The sequence below is a fragment of the Elephas maximus genome, chromosome 14 (assembly GCF_024166365.1).
Source record: "Elephas maximus indicus isolate mEleMax1 chromosome 14, mEleMax1 primary haplotype, whole genome shotgun sequence".
NCBI classification, from domain to species: domain Eukaryota; kingdom Metazoa; phylum Chordata; class Mammalia; order Proboscidea; family Elephantidae; genus Elephas; species Elephas maximus.
The window spans coordinates 50,091,860-50,103,983 of NC_064832.1; the positions used below are offsets into that span (position 1 = coordinate 50,091,860).

The window sequence follows — 12,124 nt, forward strand, 5'->3', positions numbered from 1 at the left end:
TATTAAGCATTGTTTTGACAGCACAAAGAAGTGGGAAGCATCATAAATGTTACTTGAACCTTATACTTCAGGCTTTTAAAACAGCTGTAGGCAGAAATCACCATTTCTTCTTTCAAGGAAGTTTTCTTGAATCATTCCCAGCTATAGCAGCTCAGCAAAACCGTCCTGTTCCCACCCTGTGTTTGCATTATTGGCATTATTTCTAATGTGCGGTTCTTTGGCAGAACCTTTTAAAGCTACTTACCCGTTTTGTGAGTACTAGTGGTTAAAACTAGGTGATATAACCCATAAATCCATTTAACTAGACGTAAATAAAGGGCAGCTTGCCACAACATGCTTAATGTGAACAGACCAGTGATGGTGTCATGTCAGCCCTTCCCCCCATATATAGGATTCACGAAATTCCATAAAGATGCCATGTGACTTGTATGAGGATGCTTGTTGCTCTGGATATTAAATGTTAGTAAAGCTTACTTACTTTCTTACTAACAAATAAAAACACGTTTTCTTCCCACACTTCACTGGGTGTGTAGTTCTTAGGGTATATGTGTCTCACTTTGGAACACTGGTCTAGATAGCTGTAAGTCATCACTCACTGTCCAGTAGAACTCTATGTGGTGATGAAAATATCTCTTACCATGTTGTCCAGATATAGAACACTTAGAGCGTGTCTAGTGCTACTAAGGCACTGAATTTTTAATTTCATTTAATTGTAATAATTCAAACATAAATGTAAATAGCCACATGTGGCTGGTGGACTATATCGGACAGTGCAGCCAGATATGGTGGCGTAGTGGTTAAATGCTATGGCTGCTAACCAAAGGGATGGCAGTTCGAATCCGCCAGGCGCTTCTTGGAAACTCTGTGGGGGCAGTTCTACTCTGTCCTATAGCATCGTTATGAGTCGGAATCGACTCGACGGCACTGAGTTTGGTTTTTTCTTGTTTTCAATGCTGAAAGTATTGGGAATGGTAAAATAAAGGGAAAGATAATATAACCTGCCTGTTACTTAATTTAAATGTCTTTATTTTAATGACGTTAACAATAGTAAAAGTTCATCCTGAGGAAGCAACTTACCTATACTTACTAAAGGTTTTGGTCTTTTTTCAATTTGGGAATTTCTTTCTAACTCCAAGTTAGATGACATTTTACTGTGTGTTTTCATTATATTCTCTAAATCCATTATATTCTCTAGGCCTAATTTTATAACAAAATTATTTCGTTGTAGGCAAAATAATGGTAAATGTGGAGTAGAAATTTTTCAACTTGGGGACATGCTGACTTAGAAAATATGTGTAAAAGTTTGTCAATTGTGTTACATTTCTTTTTACTGAAAATATAAATAATGTGCACTGAAAATTTTTCCTTAAAAGACTATAACAAAAAACTAGCCCTTTTTCTGTATCATAGGTATGATACTGCTTAAAGACATAATACTTTATAATGTGGAAAGTAACACTTCATTTTAAACTCACTTTTCAAAGATGTAAGCAGATTTTTCTATCATTTCCCAGCTATGCCATAAGCATTTTATTATATAAAACTTATGACTTCATAGCTAATTTTTTCATCAATTTCATTTTTGTCTTTGACTGACATGTGGCTAGAGAGAATTGCTCTTCGTACTGCTAACACATGTAATAGAGTGTTAGATTTAAAATCATTTAAAAAGGAAATGTGGAAATGAGTCAAGTACAGCTCACATTTCTTGAACTCTACATAGTTTAAATCCTGGATATTGTATTCTTCATTTATGCCAGAAGAGGGTGTACTTTAAGCTTTATGGTATCAAACAAAAAGCATTCCTTTCAACTACTGCCGTAAAGTTGATGTCCCTTAGAATGATCAAGTTCTTTAATTCCAAATGTCCCTTAATGTCCATGGTGGGAGAGGGGGCGAAAAGGAGTGTATAGTACATATAAACAATTTAGAGCACATAAGACTAAAAATATTTATTAATATTCTTTTAATTTAGGAATATAATTCCCCCCCCAGGGTTTTCTTTTGTTACTTTACGAAAAATGAATTTGGAATTATAAAAAAAGAAAAAAGACTCTTTTGGAGACCCTTTTGAAGGAAGTTTTATCTTTAAATACCAAATAAATAAATAAATAAATTCCTGGTGCATGTAATTTCAGTTTTGACCTTATTTAATTGAAATTACCATTATAAATCATAAAGCGTGAACATTAAGGAAAAGGGAAACACAGTGAATGGACGACTTGACTAAAAAGTGATTTTTATTCTTTTGTGTCTTGACAGCTTGAAGGTCCATGTGTTTTGCAGATTCAAAAAATTCGCAATGTTGCTGCACCAAAGGATAACGAAGAGTCCCAGGCTGCGCCAAGAATGCTGCGTTTGCAGATGACCGATGGTCATACAAGTTGCACGGCAGTGGAGTTCAATTATATGCCAAAAATAAGGTGATTGGCACTTTATTTTGTACACTGGTTACAGAGTGTTAGAAGGTACTATTCAAAATGGATTTCATTTTAAGTATTTCAATAAGAAGGAATGAACTCTTAAATGCACTTTGTAATTTTTCAGAAGAAATAGCAGAACTTTGCATTTCTACTTGGTCTATATAGAAGAATAGTTAAGAATGGAGTAAGTCATTCCTTCCTTCCATGTTAATTACAAAAATAGAAATTTAAGATGTTCTTGCATGAAAAGCAATCTTTTCAGTTTGTCATGGAAGATTCGGGCATTCAGCTGCCCGGAACAAACAATTTGTTTAAACATGTTACGATCTCTTCCTTGACAGTGTGGTAACTGTGTCCATCACACTATGTAGTGTTCCGGAAAAGTTTTATAGGCTAATGAGTTTTCTTAGGAAAATGATTAAATCTAGGGAGGTTCCTGTGCCCCCATTTTCTAACATGAGGAGGATCTCTGTAAGGAACAATTTTCTAAATTTTAGTGGGTTCTTTTGACTATTTTTGTAAGAGGCTTTCAGACTCTTTTCTTTGGAATGAAGAAAAACAATGAGAAGGAAAGTGTTTGCTTTATCCTCAGCAGTCCCATTAGGCCAGTTTGAGCTCTTTCTTCTGAGGTGGGAACTTTCATTGTACATTTGTAAGGATCCCCCCTCCCGTTTTTCTTTCTACTTAACCATTTTATATGTTCGTGTCTGCTGCTCTGAGCCCTCTGACCTTTTTCATTTGCTGTAAACTCGTAGACCATACTTCTCATTTGAGCAAGCATTTAGTAAGCATTTAGCATCTACTATGTTCTAGCCTCTTTATTAGGTGCTGGGAGTACAAAGGTAAGTAAGGTTTAGACTTTGTCCTCTAGAAGCCTATATTCTAAACAGAGGCGTGCAAATTATTATCATAAATATATCAGCTGGATGGAGTAGGAGTTCATTAAATTATCTCTACTTGGGGGAGCCGTGAGTAGAACTTAAAATATGAGTAGGTCTTCCGAGAGAAACGAGGAGGGGGTGAGTGTTGGCAAATACACAGTGCCCTGACAAGAACACTAATGATAAGAGATCTCTGAGAAGTTGCATCTGATGGAGTTCCAGTGATTTGGTATGGTGGTATGTGGAAGGAAGTGTGGTAGTGATTCCCTTATTTTTTTTCTTTAACCAGTGAATGTCTGCCTCTATAAGGGAGGCACCTTCCTTAGGACGACATAATAAATGTTTGTCTAAAATGCTGATTTCCATATACAAAGGGGATTTATTGACTTTGTGATGATGGTATCTTCTTTTTGAAGAGTAGAAGGATTCCTGCTTTTGTGGAGAAACACAGACTTTCCTCCTTTGACAAATTCAGTCAGACTCCCTACAAGGGCATTCAGAGGGTTCAGAAGGAAGACTTGCCATATAATAGCTCATTCTCTGACTTTACTGCTGTATATTTCTCTGACGTAAATGAAGACATAAGATTAGCCTGAATTGGAGGGTCCTGACCTATGCTATCCACTGTCTTCTTTTGTTGAACTTATTGCCACATGCCCATTCTCATCATTGAAGCAGCATCTCTATTTTGGTGCCATAAAAATGACCGTTTATAAAGCTACTCCTATGGGTGAACATTTTGGTAGACCCTTCTCAAAATAAATTTGATTAGTGGTTGTCTTAGAAGGAAGGTGGTGAACTCATAAGAGAAGAACACCAGGAGCTGGATGGGATGTGTTGCCTCAATTGGGCATTCAGGGTGCTTCTTTCCACCCTTCCTTCCGTTCCACCTCTCTCTGCTTTTTTTTTTTTTAATTACAATGAAGGGACAGTAAAGGTACCTTAGAGTACCAATGAAAATAGCATTTAAACCAAAATATGCTCTCTGAATGAGTTAATTATGTTCCCGAAGGTAATGTAGTAAAAATTAATTAAAATTCTACTACTATCCCATTGTGGAAATAGAACTATATATAGTGTGGCAGCACTCTTATCAATTGTCCTAATGAAATTGTTCGTCCGTTGTGAGATAATTTCACATCTTTTTTCCTCTTCATTATTGAGAATTTAGGGAAGGTACAGCCATTTTACATAAAAATTAGTTCATCTTCTAGTTTTTTAAGTTACATTACCACAATTTAAATACCCCACTAATTGCATCTAACTCTTCAAGGTCTTATGTAGTTTCTTATATTGCTAATTTAATGTATTCCTCCATTTTCATTGCATTTTCCAATTTTATCAGTTTGTAAGAATATTAGGTAAAAGTGGTTTTGAGGAACAAATACAGGTCTTATGTAAATGGTATAATTCATTGGTAATTTCTGTAGAGGTAGGGAGTACAGCTGCCTCGAGTCCTCTGTGCTTATCTCTTTGACAGATCCCTAAACCGTGACTACAGAGTTACAAAAATCCGTATCTGCTGAATGCCTGGAATTGAGAGAAACATCTTCACTTAGTGTAATTGTATTCAGTTGTTGCTGATGCTGAAGTGTGGTAGACATTGCTCTAAGTTTACTATGTTTACCACCACAGAGCCCTCTGTGTAAGGGTTAGGTTAGGCAAGGCTGTTTATATTCATTTGTTTTGTAAATTGTATGTGATGGCTAAGAATAATTAAACTTGGGTCCTCAGAATAATTCTATTAGGTAACCTGTTTTATGTTGCGGGGGCCTTTGAAGCTTTAAAAACAGGCATGTTCTATTTCTTCTTGTTAATATGTATTGTATCATTGATTTTTTCCTCAGAATAGACCAGTGCAATGCTCTCACTCATTTTCTATTGTATATGTCAGTGCATGGTAAATTTCATGAGCTTTAAAAATGCGGACGGTGGCAAGGCATTTGGTCATGGTATTGTAATTTATCCTAAGTGCTTTAGTGCAGATTTTATTCCTATTTGGACCCTTGCTGTTTGTGGAAGGAGATGGGGTAGGGTTGGTGTATATGCCTTTTTTTTTTTTTTTAAGTAAAAGTTTAAAAATCAAGTCAGTCTCTCATACAAAACCTTATATACACCTTGCTATATACTCCTAGTTGCTCTCCCCCTAATGAGACAGCACATTACTTTTCTCCATCCCGTGTTTCCGTATCCATTTAGCCAGGTTCTGTCCCCCTCAGCCTTTACATCTCCTCTCCAGACAGGAGCTGTCCAGACAGTCTCATGTGTCTACTTGATGCAAGAAGCCCACTCCTCACCAGTATCATTTTCTGTCTTGTAGTCCAGCCCAATCCCTGTCGGAAGAGTTGGCTTCAAGAATGCTTCCTGTCTTGGGCTAACAGAAGGTCTTGGGACCATGACCTCCGGGGTCCCCCTGGACTCAGTCAGACCATTAAGTCTGGTCTTTTTTACTAGAATTTGGGGTCTGTGTCCCACTGCTCTCCTGCTCCTCCAGGGATTCTCTGTTGTGCTCCCTGTCATGGCAGTCATCAGTTGTAGCTGGGCACCTTCTAGTTCTTCTGGTCTCAGGCTGATGGAGTCTTTGATTTATGTGGCCCATTCTGACTCTTGCGGTCACACTTACCTTGTCTTTGGTGTTCTTCATTCTCCTTTGCTCCAGGTAGGTTGAGACCAATCATTGCATCTTAGGTGACCATTTGCTAGTGTTTAAGACCCCAGATACCAGTCTCCAAAATGGGATGCAGAATGTTTTCTTAATAGTTTTTCTTATGCAAATTGACCTAGATGTCCCATGAAACCGTAGTCCCCAAACCCCCGCCCTTGCTACTCTGGCCTTCGAAGCATTCGGTTTATTCAGGAAAATTCTTTGCTTTTGATATAGTCCAGTTGTGCTGACCTCTCCTGTACTGTGTGTTGTCCATCCCTTCACCTAAATTAGTTCTTGTCTACTATCTAATTAGTGAATCCCTCTCTCCCTCCCTCCCTCATCTCGTAACCATCAAAGAATATTTTCTTCTCTGTTTAAACTGTTTCTTGAGTTCTTATAATAGTGGTCTCATACGATATTTGCCCTTTTGCAACTAATTTCACTCAGCATAATGCCTTCCAGGTTCCTCCATGTTATGAAATGTTTCACAGGTTCATTGTCGTTCTTTATTGATGCATAGTATTCCATTGTGTGGATATACCATAATTTATCCATTCATCAGTTGATGGGCACCTTGGTTGCTTCCGTCTTTTTGCTGCTGTCATCAGTGCTGCAGTGAACATGAGTGCGCATATATCTGTTCGTGTAAAGGCTCTTGCTTCTCTAGGGTATATTCCAAGAAGTGAGATTGCTGGATCATATGACAGTTCTATTTCTAGTTTTTTAAGGAAGAGCCAAATTGATTTCCAAAGTGGCAGTACCATTTTACATTCCCACCAGCAGTGTGTAAGTGTTCCAGTCTCTCCACAACCTCTCCGACATTTATTATTCTGTGTTTTTTGGATTAATGCCAGCCGTCTTAGAGTGAGATGGAACCTCATTGTAGTTTTGATTTGCATTTCTCTAATGGCTAATGATCATAAGCATTTCCTCATGTATCTGTTGGCTACCCGAATGTCTTCCTTAGTGAAGTGCCTGTTAATATCCTTTGCCCGTTTTTTAATTGGGTTATTTGTCTTTTTGTTGTTGAGTTTTTGCAGTAACATGTAGATTTTAGAGATCAGCCACTGATCGGAGATGTCATAGCTAAAAACTTTTTTCCCATCTGTAGGTAATCTTTTTATTCTTTTGGTTAAGTCTTTGGACGAGCATAGGTGTTTGACTTTTAGGAGCTCCCAGGTATCTAATTTCTCTTTTGCTGTTTTTGCAGTTCTAGTAATGTTTTGTATACTGTTTATGCCATGTATTAGGGCTCCTAGCGTTTTTCCTATTTTTTCTTCCATGAACTTTATTGTTTTAGATTTTATATTTAGGTCTTTGATCCATTTTGAGTTGGTTTTTGTGCATGGTGTGAGGTATGGGTCTTGTTTCATTTTTTTTGCAGGTGAACATGCAGTTGTGCCAGCACCATTTGTTAAAGATCCTGTCTTTTCCCCAGTTAACAGACTTTGGGCCTTTGTTAAATATCAGTTGCTCATATGTGGGTGGATTTATGTCTGGATTCTCAATTCTGTTCCATTGGTCTGTGTATCTGTTGTTGTACCAGTACCAGGCTGTTTTGACTACTGTGGTGGTATAATATGTTCTAAAGTCAGGTGGTGTGAAGCCTCCCACGTTGTTCTACTTTTTCAGTATTGCTTTACTTATCCGGGCCCTCTTTCCCTTCCATATGAAGTTGGTCATTTGTTTCTCCATCTCATTGAAAAATGTCACTTTCATTTGGATCGGGATTGCATTGTACCTATAGATTGCTTTGGGCAGAATAGACATATTTACAATATTGAGCCTTCCTATCCATGAACAAGGTATGTTTTCTACTTATGAAGGTCTCTTTTGGTTTCTTGCGGTAGTGTCTTGTAGTTTTCTTTGTATAGGCCTTTTATGTCTCTTGTTAGATTTATTCCTAAGTGTTTTATCTTCTTTGGGGCAATTGCAGATCGTACTGAGTTGGTGATTTCCTCTTCCTTGTTCTCTTTGTTGATGTAGAGGAATCCAACTGATTTATGTATGTTTATCCTGTATCCTGAAACTCATCTGAACTCTTCTATCAGTTTCCTATCAGTTTCAGTAGTTTTCTTAAGGATTCTTTAGGTTTTTATGTATATAAGATCATGTCATCGGCAAACAGATACTTTTACTTCTTCTTTGCCAATTTGGATGCCCTTTATTTCTTTATATAGCCTAATTGCTCTGGCTAGGACCTCCAGCACAATGTTGAATTACAGTGGTGATAAAGGGCATCCTTCTCTGGTTCCTGTTCTCAGTGGGAATGATTTCATCTCTCTCCGTTTGGTGTGATGTTGGCTGTTGGCTTTGTATAAATGCCCTTTATAATGCTTAAGAATTTTCCTTCTATTCCTATTTTGCTGAGAGTTTTTATCATGACTGGGTGTTGGATTTTGTCAAATGCCTTTTCTGCTTCAATTGATAAGATCATGTGATTCTTGTCTTTTATTTATGTGATGGATTACATTGATTGTTTTTCTAATGTTGAACCATCCTTTTATACCTGGTGTAAACCCCACTTGATTGTGGTGAATTATTTTTTTGATATGTTGTTGAATTCCATTGGCTAGAATTTTGTTGAGGAAATTTTGCATCTAAGTTCATGAGGAATATTGGCTTGTAATTTTATTTTTTTTGGAGTCTTTACCTGGTTTTGGTATCAGGGTTATACTGGCTTCATAGAATGAGCTTGGGAGTATTCCATCATTTTCTATGCTCTGAAATACCTTTAGCAGTAGTGGTGTTAACTCTTCTCTGAAAGTTTGGCAGAATTTTCCAGTGAGGCCATTAGGGGCAGGGCTTTTTTAGATTACTTTTTCAATCTCTTCTTTTGTTATGGGTTTATTTAGTTGTTCTGTCTCTGTGTTAGTTTAGGGAGATAGTGTGTTTCTAGAGATTTGTCCATTTCCTCTAGGTTTTCAAATTTGTTAGAGTACAATTTTCATAGTACTCTGTTAGGATTCTTTTAATTTCAGTTGGGTCTGTTGTGATATTGCCCATCTCATTTCTTACTCGGGTTATTTTCTTTGTTTCCTGTTTTTCTTTTGTCAGTCTGGCCAATGGTTTATCGAATTTGTTAATCTTTTCAAAGAACCAGCTTTTGGTCTTGTTAACTCTTTCAGTTGTTTTTCTGTTTCATTTAATTCTACTCAAATTTTTGTTACTTGCTTTCTTCTGGTGCCTGAGGGTTTTTTTTGTTGTTGCCGTCTTTCTGTTTGTTCAAGTTGTAGGGATAATTCTTGGATTTTGGCCCTTTCTTCTTTTTGTATGTGTGCATTTATTGATATAAATTGACCTTTGAGCACTGATTTCACTCTGTCCCAAAGGTTCTGATAGGAAGTGTTTTCATTCTCAGTGGATTCTATGAATTTCTTTATTCCATCCTCAATGTCTTCTATAACCCCGTCTTTTTTGAGCAGGGTGTTGTTCAGTTTCCAAGTGTCTGATTTCTTTTCCCTGCTTTTTCTGTTACTGACTTTTACTTTTATGGCCTTATGGCCAGAGAAGATGCTTTGTAATATTTAGATGTTTTGGATTCTGTTAAGGCTTGCTTTATGGCCTAATATGTGGTCTATTCTAGAGAATTTTCCACGTGCATTGGAAAAGAAAGTATACTTGGATGCTGTTGGGTGGAGTGTTCTGTATATGTCTATGAGGTCATGTTGGCTAATTGTGGCATTTAGCTCTTCCGTGTCTTTATTGAGCTTCTTTCTGGATGTTCTGTCCTTCACTGAAAGTGGTGTGTTGAAGTCTCCTGCTATTATTGTAGAACTGTCTGTCTCACTTTTCAAAGCTGTTAGAGTTTATGTATCTTGAAGCCCTGTCATTGGGTGCATAAATATTTAATATGGTAATATCCTCCTGGTATATTGTCGCTTTAATCATTATATAGTGTCCTTCCTTATCTTTTGTGGTAAATTTAAGTTTGAAATGTGTTTTGTCAGAAATTAATATTGCCACTTCTGCTGTTTTTTGGTTGTTGTTTGCTTGGCATATTTTTTTCCATCCATTGAATTTTAATTTTTTTGTGTCTATAAGTCTAAGGTGCATCTCTTGTAGGCAGCACATAGCTGGATTGTGTTTTTCTATCCATTCTGCAACTCTCTGTCTCTTTATTGGTGCATTTAGTCCATTTACATTCAGCATGATTATAGATGGGTATGAGTTTAGTGCTGCCATTTTGATGCCTTTTTTTGTGTGTTGTTGACAGTTTCATTTTTCAGCTTACTTTTTTGTGCTGAGAAGTTTTTCTTTATAACTTGTGTGTTCCTTTTTTTCTTTGTGGTTGAATTTGTTTTTGCTGAGGCTTTGTGTTTATCTTGTTTTTTATTTTGAAATGTAGGATTCTTTGTGGTTACCTTAATATTTACCCTGTTTTTTTGTTTAAACCTAACTTGTTACTCCCAATATCACTTTGTTTTCCTCTCCATATGGAAGATCTATGTCTACTTTATTTAGTCCCTCTTTATTGATTATTGTCTTCTTTTACATAATGGCATCACTGACCTCCTGCTTTGAGTGTTTTTTTTTTTTTTAAATCTTTATTTATTTTTATGATCTCCCTATCTGAGTTGGTATCTCGTTGCTCTGTTCTGTGTTCTAGTGTTGGGTTGATATCTGATATTATTGATTTTTTATCCAGAGAATTCCCTTTTGTATTTATTGTAGTTTTGGTTTGGTTTTTGCAAATTCCCTAAGCTTCTGTTTATCTGTAAATGTCTTAATTTAGCCTTCATATTTGAGAGACAGTTTTGCTGAATATATGATTTTTGGCTGGCAATTTTTCACCTTCAGTGCTTTATATATAGCACCCATTGCCTTCTTGCTTGCACGGTTTCTGCCGAGTAGTCTGAACTTATTGATTTGCCTATGTAGCTGACTTTTTGCTTATCCCTGGCTGCTCTTAAAATTTTCTCTTTATCTTTGGTTTTGGCAAGTTTGATGATAATATGTCTGGGTGACTTTGTTTTGGGATCTACCTTTTATGGGGTTCGATGAGCATCTTGGATAATTATCCTTTAATCTTTCACGATATCAGGGAAGTTTTCTGCCAACAAATCTTCAACAATTTTCTTTGTATCTTCTGTTACCCCACCCTGTTTTGGTATTCCAATCACTTGCAGGTTATTCTTCTTGATAGAGTCCCACGTGATTCTTAGGGTTTCTTTTTTTTAATTATTTTATCTGATTTTTCTACAAATATATTTGTGCCAAGTGATTTATCTTCAATCTTACAAATTCTGCATTCCAGTTCCTCAATTCTGCTCCTATGACTTTATATTGAATTGTCTAATTCTGTAATTTTATTGTTAATCTTCCGAGTTTCCGGATGCTCTCTATAGATTTTTGCAGTTCATTAAATTTTTCATTATGCTTTTGAATAATCTTTTTAATTTCTTCAGCTGCTTTATATGTGTGTTCCTTGGCTTTTTTCTGTTTGTTACCTGATCTCATTCCTGATATTTTGAGGAGTTCTGTATATTAATCTTTTGTATTCTATATCTGGTAATTGCAGGAATACATCTTCATCTGGGAGAGTCCTGGATTCTCTGTTTTGGGAGTTTGATTTGGTATCAACTGTTGTTTCCGAGCCATGTATAAGTTATTGTATTAATTTGTTTTATGTTTGTTCACTGTGTCCTAGTTTCTTGCTTTGTTTTGTTTCAATATAGCCAGATAGGCTACTAAAGTGAGCTAACTTGGTTATTGGAGCCTTTGAAGCACCAATATCCTGTTACCAGATGGCTAGAGCTACTACCAGGTATAAGAGCCTAGGACTCCATTCACTATCCTTGTATCGATTCAATTCAGGTGTCCTGATAGTCGCTCACCTAGTGTGTGGTATAGGCTCTCACCTACTCTCTTAGAGGAGCAGTGGTGATGGGTGTATGCAGTGGTTTCTGGTAGCAGCAGGGGTCACACTCTGAGGAAGGCAGGGGGCTGACAGCTTTCTCCCAAGTGTCAGTGAGGAAGGAGTGTCTTTGTTCTTTAGAGCACTCTGGTGGGTAGGCTCTGCAGCTGTACCTTAGGCACCCAATGCTTATACCTGTATACCACTATCCTTTTATGGGTGGCTAGGTGGTGTGGATGGAGCCTCCAGCCCTCAGGCCCCTGCTTTGGGTAGGTAAAGCCCTGTTTAATAGGCAGAGCGGTATCAGACCTCCAGA

General features: G+C 37.0%; 1 protein-coding gene across 4 annotated transcripts in view; it reads left to right on the forward strand.

Annotated features, from left to right (window-relative positions):
• Positions 1-12,124, forward strand: part of TDRD3 (tudor domain containing 3) — a 246,058-nt gene that overhangs the window by 98,777 nt on the left and 135,157 nt on the right. For all 4 annotated transcript variants that reach the window (XM_049853409.1, XM_049853408.1, XM_049853410.1 and 1 more), the window contains one exon: positions 2,263-2,423. In XM_049853409.1, the coding sequence (XP_049709366.1) occupies positions 2,263-2,423 (161 nt within the window). The remainder of the gene's footprint in view (positions 1-2,262; positions 2,424-12,124) is intronic.